Source organism: Carassius auratus, unplaced genomic scaffold (genome assembly GCF_003368295.1).
Source record: "Carassius auratus strain Wakin unplaced genomic scaffold, ASM336829v1 scaf_tig00027515, whole genome shotgun sequence".
Classification (NCBI taxonomy): domain Eukaryota; kingdom Metazoa; phylum Chordata; class Actinopteri; order Cypriniformes; family Cyprinidae; genus Carassius; species Carassius auratus.
The window spans coordinates 111,896-123,356 of record NW_020525600.1 but is presented as its reverse complement, the minus strand read 5'-3'; the positions used below and the strand labels follow the sequence as shown (position 1 = coordinate 123,356).

General features: G+C 35.1%; 1 protein-coding gene across 1 annotated transcript; it reads right to left on the bottom strand.

Annotated features, from left to right (window-relative positions):
* Positions 1-616: 616 nt before the first annotated feature.
* Positions 617-8,286, bottom strand: LOC113079240 (B-cell receptor CD22-like; the record flags this gene model as incomplete). The annotated part of the gene is made up of 11 exons (XM_026251455.1): positions 617-1,218; positions 4,662-4,748; positions 4,914-4,988; positions 5,349-5,382; positions 5,512-5,602; positions 5,677-5,922; positions 6,010-6,264; positions 6,363-6,611; positions 6,710-7,099; positions 7,270-7,332; positions 8,265-8,286. Coding segments are annotated over 11 exons (1,533 nt in total), but the record flags the coding sequence as incomplete, so codon positions are not given.
* Positions 8,287-11,461: the final 3,175 nt, after the last annotated feature.

Below are 11,461 nucleotides of genomic sequence, written 5' to 3'. Positions count from 1 at the left end.
TGGTTGTGACTAAAATATGCAATATTCTGCATAACTGTGCATTTGATAAAACTCAAAGTAATGTAAATTAAATAAACACAGAACTTACAATGCACTGATAATAAAGCTAGATAGTGTCTATACACTTTTAGCCTGTTAGTGGTTTTGTTCTCAGAAGTGTCATCTTTCTCTGTATATTGTCACCCATACAGTTTCCTTTTTACTGAGGTAAGTGTGAAAATGTTTAAAGCCGCAATATTCTTTGATGAACTGTGTGAAACTGAAGAGCACCATACTCAGGAAGAGGAACTGTCGGAATAAAACATGAGGCCTTTTCTCTCAGTATGGCAGCTAATGGAAGTCCCGCCTTCTAAACAAAAGAGCCACTCAGCAGTTGGCAAAGTCATTGCATCGCTATAGCTATATTGTTAGAAGCGCTGGTTTTCATAAAAACGGTTGCATATTCAGGACTGTACAAATGCACTAGTGGAACAATCCTAAAATAAATGATTTTTTAAACACTATTTAAGTGTAAAAAACAACATTTATGAGACCAGCAGCTTTTAAGATTTTTACAAATATGGAAGCAGTGTAAAAGGCTTTCTTTGACAGGTAATTTGATTCTTCTTGACCAGCAAAAGGTAAATATCCAGTGATTACCTATTTTTTTATTTTTTTTATTTTTTACATTTTGAATTCATTTTAAAGTGAAGGTGCAACTAGCTTCAATTCCATATTGTGATGTATTTTAGAGTGAAATTGCATATCAAACAAGAATAAAGCATAGAACAATACTTTATTTTAGTCACTTGCATCGATTGGATTGTGACAATAGAGCACTGCACTGGATGAATTCACATTTTGAACACATTTTTGTGTGAAATGTTATTAAATGTTAAATAACACTACTAGTATCAAGACCAATAATTTATTGAATGAAAGATGAATCCAAAAAAGTTAAATGTAAAAAAAAAAAAAAAGACTATTATGTATAAGTAATTAAAGTCAAACAAGACACACTGCTTAAAGCAACAACATATTCCCATGATGATATTATTAGCTGGCAACAAGCTTTTGACTTCCACATGCATCCATTGTCTTAAATTATTTCATAATTCTCCAGTAAAGCATCATCAGACACTCCTGTCAATCATCCAGGGTTCCACCACACAGAAAAGCATTAAGGCTGTAACATATTTTGGTGTGTCCCATCGTCCACTACAGCATATTCCTGTTAGGCTGCACCAATGAGACAAAAAAGAGATCCATTTACAAAGTTTTACTGTTTTAGTATATAAGGTAATTATTAGGGCTGCACGATTAATCGCATGCGATTGTCATGCGTGTCTTTGTCAGTAAAGCCGGTTCTGTGATTAGCAGTAAATGTCCACCACCTGGTTTCAAATAGAGCGGCACTTCCCAGCTAGAATTTTCTTTGTTCTAAAATGTTCTAAGAACATTCCCATGGATTGTTCTAACAATGTTTTTAGCGGGTAGTTTTATTTTTGTTCCCAGAACGTTCTCTGAAAAGATAGGATAACGTTCTCTAAAAACATTCTACAAATGTTTATCAATAACATTATTAGAACATTATTCCATAACATTCTAATTAAGATTTAAGTGGATGTTTAGATGTGGATTTGTCTGTTTAAAAGTAATAGCTTGGTTTGATGTCACCATAATGCTGGTAAGTGTTGGCTTTAGTTGTGCAATTTGACCCTTGACTTGTCGGTGTTGTTTTTTAGCTGCTGTCATCTTTATTGTGGCTAAAACAGCAAACGAATATGTGGTTCAATGGTGCTGTTTGCTTGCTGATGATTGATATGTCTGATTACTTGTTTTCACCCAAGCTACTGTGTGGTGTTAGTTAAGTATTATTTATTAAAGTGACTCAATGGTCAACAACCTGACACCCAGTTGAATTTAAAGCAGATAATTTCAAAAATTTTAAAAAAAATTTGCCACACAAACATCAAGATTCAGTGTATGAATCTCAGCAATGGTGACATGCTTTATGCTGCAATGTATTCTGGGTACATCATGCAAAACTCATCCGTAGCACCCAGAATGCATTGCGGCATGAAGCATGTCACCATTGTTGAGATTCTTACACTAATTCTTAAGGTCTCTGTATGTCTAAGCATCCTATGGTTTGAAGTGATTCTAAAACAATGTAGTTTAAAAAGATCAGATAAAAATGAAATGACATAAATTGTCAGGACCCTGTGTATTGCAACACATCTGCTATAGTCACTAATATTAAATTAATAGCGTAGAACAGACTCCTGGTAAAATCAGTTGATCAGATTGTTACATTAAGACATCTTTAATATCAGCCAGTAACCAACATTATCTAATGACATCTTTTTCTCAATGTTTTTGCTGTAACAGATATAATTACAGCAGCTAAATGAACGCTAACACTGAAAAGACTCATACTTCCTAAGTACTGATCAGCAAAATGGTGACATCAAACTAAACTATAATTTTCAATAAACCATCAACATCTCTGTTAATCTCAATAAGATTTTTTTTACATTTATGACAGAAATAAATCTTGTTTATAATAAGTGAAGACTGTCATGTTTTTGGAGTATTTACGCTAGAGTTTGACACCAAACAGAGGTTGGGTTTTCACTTTCAGCCAACATCTGACTTCTGAGCAATGTCAGTCCACATGTGATGGGAAGCCGTAATTCACTGACAAGCTGTGCAATATCACGTTCATAATCGCAGATTAATCGCATGCGGTTATGAACGCGATATTGCGTAGCTTGTCAAGGATCTGCGGCTCTGTATATTAGGTGCGGCTCCATTTGAAAGCAGCTGATGGACATTTACCGCTAATCACAGAACCATCTTTACTGATGAGACACGCATGACAATCGCATGCGATTAATCGTGCAGCCCTAGTAATTATTATAGTCAATCAGAATACTGCAGTGGTGTACACTGATGAGCCATTACATTATGTCCATATATATAATGGTTTTAAGTCAGTTATTTCTATCTTTGTTGTAGTGTGTCATAGCAAAGATCATTTTACATTTTCAACCATTCATTTTGCTTTTAATTGTAATAATCCAGTGAGATTTTTGTTTGCACAAGGAGTCAGAAAACAGCCCGAGAATGATCTCATCACCATCCAGTCTATCTCTTGAAGCATTTTGGAGACTGTATATATGACAATTCAGAGCCACCATACAAGCGAAAGCCAAAATCCAAAGTGGCGTCTGACAAGTTGATCCACTTCTCACACTGAGAAGATCCTTGCACACTGAGTTCACAGAAATTGGTTGTCTTCTTTTTAATATCTGGCTACAGTATCGGTAGCAAAGCATAAAACTGAGCCACTGACATCCTGAAGTAAACTTTGATTCGCCTGTGATAATCCTGCTGCTCTTTAATACCTTCCTCTCTCAATCTCAGGATTGTATGGACCCAATATTTCCTTTTTCTCTTTCTCTTTTAAGAAGAAATAGGATTTTGTAAATCACCCTCACTGATTTAAGACTCCACTTTGTGTTGTTTTGTGAATTTATTTGAAACAGATTAATTAATATGGACTCTTAAATTGAAAAAGTGACATGGCCAAGAATGTTGACCCATTCTCAGAATTCGTTCTCTGCATTTAACCAATCACAAGTGTGTGCACACAAACACACCCCCGGAGCAGTGGGCAGCCATTTATGCTGCGGCACCCAGGGAGCAATTTGGGGGATCAGTGCCTTGCTCAAGGGCATCTCAGTGGTATTGATAGAGTATATTCACAGCACCCCCCCCCCCCCACCTACAATACCTGCTGGCCCAAGACTCAAACTCACAACCTCTGCATTATAAGTCCAACACTCTAACAATTAGGCCACGCCTTCCCCATCTCTTTGGGGTGCAAGGTTGTGCAAGGTAGCTGTGAATGGCACATTTTTTGTAAATCCATGGTAAATGATTGTGATTGTAGATGGGAAAGCCTTGTATTGTACCACACAGTTTTTTGTTTGTCAGTGCTGTTTCATCTTGTGAGTTAATGTATCAGCTGCACTGCCATTTGAACTTTGACCCTTACAAAAATTAACCATGTTTTAAAGTAAAACTGTAGTTACCATGTTTTTTTGTTTTTGTTTTTTGGCTTATTAATTATTATTATGTATTATAACTTACAGTTTTACCACAAATGTGACCCTGGACCACAAAACCAGTTATAAGGGTCCAATTTTTTCCAAAATTTAGATTTATACATCATCAGTAAGCTGAATAAGTAATCTTTCCATTTTATGCACGGTTTGTTAGAATAGGACAATATTTGGCCAAGATTTGACCCATTAAATGTATTTTTGGTAATTGCTACAATAAAAATAAAAATATTGTTAACTATTGTAAAGGTGGCAAGTTTCAAATGAATAGCGCTGTTTTGACCTGCCTTTGCACTTAAACATTATATAAAACATTTCTCAAACTCTTATTATTTTATAGAGTAAAAATGTATCACTCTAATTGCCATTAACGTTAGCACCAAGCCCTACCACAAGCATATTCCCAGGTTGGGAACCACTGCCCTAGGAATTCTATCACCACCTCATTGGATCAACACCTTGCCACTAGAGATGATTATAATGTATTGGCTCATTAGTGTAGATTACAGAATAAGATATTTAATAGCATGATAATATTTTCTATTGACTCACAATTGGAAGATTCTCATAAATTGTAACATTCTCATACAGAGGGATGTTTATTTTAGGATCAAGTGTTTTACTGTAAGGATGAACAGCCTTCATGAGAGAAGGAGAGAGAGAGAGAGAGAGAGAGAGAGAGAGAGAGAGAGAGAGAGAGAGAGAGAGAGAGAGAGAGATGAGATCCAGGAGAAAAAGGACAACACAACTGGTCTTGAAATATAGTGATATTGTCTTGGCTTGAATAAGAAGATGTACACTCACCACATTCTCATACACATATGAGAACAGACTAGAATCAGATATTGTGCCTATGTCATCATAATTGTTCTTGAGGGACTGAAAAGAATAGGAAAAATATCCAGTAGTTTTGCCATCAGCAGTCAACGACAGCAGAATGGAAAATCAGAGTAATAAAATCAAAACATTATAAAAACCATCAGTAAACCTATGTTGGTTTTTAGTTGTGCATTTGAGTGATTAAACGAAAATCCAGTGCTTTAATCATTACAAACATGGACATGCCAATACTTTATCTGAATCATGATGTAATCTCTATGAGTTATTTGTAAATGAATCATTCATCTGAGTCATTTGCTATATTTCCCTCATTCATTTTTAATTACATTATATTTCCCTTCAGCGCCCCTATTGGGCAAAGTGTGTATTTGAGCCCATATTGTAGTGAAACTGACTGACCTCAGACTGCAGGATGTTTCTTTTTACACAGCTGCTTGGAAAAAAACAAACAAACAAACAAAAAAAAAAACAGACAAACAAACAAACAAAAAAATCATAAATGTTAAGATCACACAATATTAAACCACATAACTAACATGAAAAAGAAAACTCTGACTCTTACCAGGTTAGTAATCCAATGATGACAGCAGCTACAATTCCACAAAGTGGTACTACAATGGCTGTCTGAGACATTTTCCAATATAGTACTGAGACTAGATGAAAGATTGAGAGAATTGATCAGTTTGACTCAATTCAGAAGGATTAATGTAAGTAAATGCTGCTCTACCTTTAACAGTGACAGTAACAGCGTCTGATCTCTGAGATCCATGTTGATTGTGAGCCTCACAGTAGAAGTGTCCACTCTGTAGTGCACTGAAACTCTGTCCAGATCCAACAGAGGAGCTTTGATTCTCCTGAAACCAGATGATTTCTGCAGGTGGGTTTGAATCACTGCTGCAGATCAGAGTCACTGAATCTCCTTCCACTATTTCACGTGATCCATTTATGAACACTGAGATTGTTTTTGGAGGGTCTAAAACATAAATATCATTATCAATAATGATAAAATTGAGGTGAAAAAGGATTAAATGTCACTGTTACTGAACTATCTTTAACTCACACATAACATTTAAAGTCACAGCATCAGAGTATTTCTCTCCATGTTTATTTCTGGACTTGCACTTGTATTCTCCACTGTGATCAGAGCTGATGTTTGAGATGCTGTAGATTCTTCCAGATCCTACAAACTTTCTTCCTTTAAACCAGCTGATTTCTGCAGGAGGGTTTGAATCACTGCTGCAGATCAGAGTCACTGAATCTCCCTCCACTATTATATCAGATGGACTGATGGACACTGAGACACTCTTTGGTGAATCTAAAGAGGGTACAGTTTAAATAATCTTTTTTGAACACAATATGCAGTTGGTGGTTTTGTGTGTGTGTGTTTTTAAGTACTAATGAATGTGTACTCACAGGTGACATTGAGCTGAACAGCAGGAGAGATGTAAGTGTGTCCCTGTACACCACAGCTGTATCTGCCTGCATCCTCTCTTCTGACTGACTGCAGCAGGAGTTGATTGTTTCTGTCTCTTCTCTCAGTTAATGGCTGTGAGTTTCTGTACCAGATGAATGTTGCTCTGTCAGTCAGAGCGCAGCTGCTTTTACATGTCAGACTGACATTATGACCCTCTGTCACTGTCTCAGGAGACTCCACCTGAAGATCTGAACACAACACACACATTATATCTAGTGCTGCTGTCATACACTGATTATTATTCAACATAATGCACAGAAGAAGAGTGAAACCTCATCAAAGTCACCTGTGACAGTCAGAGTCACTCCTGGATCACTTGTCTGTTCCTGGCTATCATCATCATCATTATCATCATCATCAGTGATGAATCTGAAACAGTACATGTGTGAATCCTTCTGTGTCACATGACTCAGTCTGATGGTGCAGTTCTTCTGTTTATCTCCCAGATACTGAAGCCTCTGACTGTATTCAGGGTCCTTAGACAGATCTTTATGTTGCTCTCCTTCTTCACTTGATTCTTTATTTCCATCTTTAACAGGTGTTTTGGTCCAGAACACTTTCTTGATCTGATGTCCAGTAGGGTATGTATAATTGCAGTAGAATGTCACTGATGAGTGCTTTAGTGCACAGATGTGTGAAGGTCTGTAATTCACACCCCGATCAGCACTAGAAACCGCTGAAACACAGAATTCATAAAGAGCACAGCTTATATTAATTTAAGGCTTCAATATATAATCAAAATATATAATTTTAACCTCAGGTTCACATGAAATACTTGAAAAAAAAAACATGATTGCAAAATGAGTCTACGCAATGTCTACAGAGTGAGCAGTTGCAGTGACTCACCATGAATCAAGAGCAGGAAGATCAAAATAGTAGCAGCCATTCCAACAAACTTCAGCAATACAACTACAACAAATATGCAGTAGATATTTAAAATTATTTAAAATCATGGCTGGAAAACCCGTGTGTTTGTTCTGGAAGGATCAACCCAGCCACCTGTATCCATTATATTCCACACGATAAAATGTATATGTTACTTTAAATAGAGCCACTTTTATTTATCTTGGATCTTCAATCATAGAGAATGAACATATAAATATTATGTTTTTTTTTTGTTTACAACTTTAATAATCTAACCAAATGTGCCTCATGAGCACAAAACCAGTCTTAAGTCTCTGGATATATTTTTAGCACTAGCCAAATAAACATTGTATGGGTCAAAATTATTGATTTTTCTTTCATGCCAAAAATCATTAGGGTATTAAGTAAAGAGCATGTTCCATGAAAATATATTGTACATTTCTTGCCATAAATATATTAAATCTTAATTTTTGACTAGTAATATGCATAGCTAAGAACTTAATTTGGACAATTTTAAAGGTGATTTATAGTAACTAATATTTAGATATTTTTTGCACCATCATATTCTAGATTATAAAATAGTTGTATCTCGAGCCAAATAATGTCCTCCTAACACACCATCTAAATGTCAAACAATTGACACTTAAGACTGGTTTTGTGGTCCAGGGTCACACATAGTGAAGTAAATATATGCCATCAATCAAGAAGTGAACAATGATCATTTAATTTTTTTATTTATTATTTTTTTTAATGCTTTAATTCATTTTTCTAATTCATTTTTTATCATTTACATTTCATCTTGACTGAAGATTTCATCTACATAAAACCTGGCCCAGCTTACGATTTTGCTGACACTGATTTTTACTGAATAATTGTACAGTATCATACGAACAACTGATAATGTGGTTTAAAAAATAAGAAAAACAGAGACTTTGGGACAAAAAAAAAAACATATAAATATCAAAAGTCTGTCTTACCGTGCTCCAGCCTGAATGATAAATAATGAGATCAGGACACACACACACAGTCTGTATCACATCATGGTAAACCAGCATGATTTAACTTCCTCTTTCCGAGTAAGTCCCTTGGTTTGTGGCATAAAAAAAAAAAAAAAAAAACACCTTTTAAGGAGATCTTCTTTTAGGCAAATGGACTGACAGACAGACATATAGACAGAAAGATAGATCTGAACATCTGCCGATGATGGTGTTTGCGTTTAAGCCCCGCCCTCAGCAGATACTACAGTCTGATGACTTTTGGGACTTCATCCCACACACCTGAGAGCATCATTCACCTGTGGACAGGTAAGACTGCTTTCATCTGTTCTTTCACACACAGAACATAACAGAGATAATATATGACTTGCTATCAAGCCAACAATAATGAGGTTTTCAGGGTTAAAACTATTGAACTGTTTAGTTTCAATAATTATAGAATGCATTCATGTTTATACAACCAAACTAACATAAAGCAAGATAAATAAATAGTTTTGTTAATGTAAAATCTCAATAGCACTGATTGCTTCTCTCTTACACACACAAACACACACACACACACACACACAATCAGAAGTCAGAAACCTGTTTATAGAGAATAGCAACAAAATAATTTGAAAAGATGACCACCTCTACTGAGCTACATCACATTTAGAGGAACCAAACTGTCCTGATGACTTCAGAATCGCCTCCGTTGGTCAAATATATCTCAGAAGCAGATGAAGTTGTATTTACTCATTGCAGTGTCTGTTAGCAGCTGTCCATTAATCATTAGTTAGCTGCCCTTTGCCCAGCTGCCACAGATTGCCCAGCTAATCCAGCAATCATGCACTGAAAAAATGTTTCATTAATACAATTAAAAAAATAAAAATGATATCTATATTTTATAACTTGAGCCAATGAAAAATAAACAACTTGGCTTTTACAATATTTTCTATGCCTATGATAACTATTTTATAAAACTTAGCACAAAGTATATTTTTCTTGTTGAAGAAAGTCAATTAATTTAATTTTTATTTTTGATCCGAACAAAAAAAATATAGATTTAATCTAAACAAAAATTCTCATTTAAGAAATTTATTTTTATAGTTTTATATATAATTTAGAGCAAGTTATTCATTTTTCATTGGCTCAAGTAAAAAAATATAGATGTGTATTTATTACCCAAATTTTTTTGGGCACACAATTATTTTACTGGATAAATGAAAAATGTGTCTGTGTAATTCCAAGTTAAATCTATATGAGCGGTTTTATTTTTCCAATTTGTTAAACTAAAAAATAAATGAAGGCCTGAGATCGGTCGGTTCATCCATTACAAGGTTTTAGCTCAAGCTCTAGATGGGTTAGATGTGGATTCTTACTGGAGTCTGTCTTGTCAGCTGCATCCTAACAAAGTAAGAAACAGATCGATATTAGACATTATCAAGTCAGTTAGATAATGCTGTTGTCAAATACTAAAGATCATATGCTGTGTTCACACCATATTCAACTTGTTCGAGCTGTTCATGTCCTTGGACCGAGAACTGTGCATTTCTATGGCAACACTTTCGATGCCTAAATTAATCTGCAGCAGTCTGGTACAGTCACGTGATTCAAGTAGAACAACTTTTCTCTGAAGATCAATCACTAAAGTTACAGTCTTTATGAGGTAATCTGATTTAAGGGTTTCCATTGAATTGTGCAGTGTAGCTGTCAATAAAGTGATGCTCCTCAGAACAGGTCTCAGTTAACCCACATGACATACAGCTGATCTGGAGCTGAGCCTGATAATGAACGAAAGATTGACTCCTCGGTTTTAGGATCACCAGTAGTTCTTTTGGACAGTTCGATTCAATAAACCGGTTGAAAGAAAACGGTTCACTGGTTCTTTTGCGCTCGACGTAATGGCGTCATTGGCGATGATTGCCCTTGATTCAAGCCTTCGGTTTACCCGCACCCATAACACTAGCACAGAATCATATCAGAATCAATCACCAAAAGAATCAGTTCGGTTCAGACGCTCTGTGTGTCGGTCTGCTTCACACTGAATCACACATGCACAGTATCATCAGCTCCTCGGTTCTCGAATTTGGCCCCTGGACTTCCCACCTCTGCTCATAACTGTTAGTTTTAAAAATTAAATGGTTTAAGGCAATCGGTTTCCTCAAACGATTTGAGTTAACATAACTTGTCAGGTTTTAGTGAAGCTGTATCTGAAGTCAGTTGTAGTTCCTTTCTCTCTTTTCTTCAGTAATTCTGTTTGTTAACAGCAGGTGTTCATCACTAATGCTCAATTATCACTCATTTAATCACTTCATTATTTAATTTTAATGTAAATATTCTTTCAGTGAACTCAACTGAATTAAGTTCATAGTTCTTAAATGGTTTAAGGCAATCGGTTTCCTCAAATGATTTGAGTTAAGTTACTTGTCGGGCTTTACAGTGTAATTGTCTTGTCAAGATACAAATTAAAACAATATTGATCTTTTTCATTTCCTTTCTCATTGTGAAAGGACATGAACTAATCAAATTTTCAAAAAAATATAAACAATTCATAATTTTTCTATCTTTCTTTAATCTACTGTGCATTGTAATGAAGCCTTTGTAAAACTATACAGCGTTTTTTACCTTTTTAAACAATATACTCCGTCCTATACCAACAATTGGATTTCCTTTCATGTGTGTATATATATATATATATATATATATATATATATATATAATTTTTTTTTTTTTTTTTTTTTTTTAAGGAATCTTTTCTTTAGGAACACACAGACATCATGAATCTCAACAACTGTGATAAACAGCATATTCAGATAAACAGATCACCTCTGCACATCACACATCAAGCTACTAAAGTGTCACATAAAAAACAGCAAATCAAGAAAATAGTAAGAATAAAATAAGTTACAAAGACAATTCATGTCGCAATGCATGATGAGAGGCATGGATGCGTTTTTATTGGCTACAACATGCTTTTGTGATGCTCACGCTGATTCTTGATGTCTGTGAGTCTAAATTAAGAATTCTTTATTCATTGGATAATAAGAATTTCAAATGGGGGGAATATCATTATGAAATAAATGTTTTTCTCTAATACACATTGGCCACAATTAATGGCCCCCTTTTATTCTATACTTTTTGAATCCTCCTTTTGCCAGTTTAACAGGTCAAAATTTTCTCCTATAATGCCTGATAAG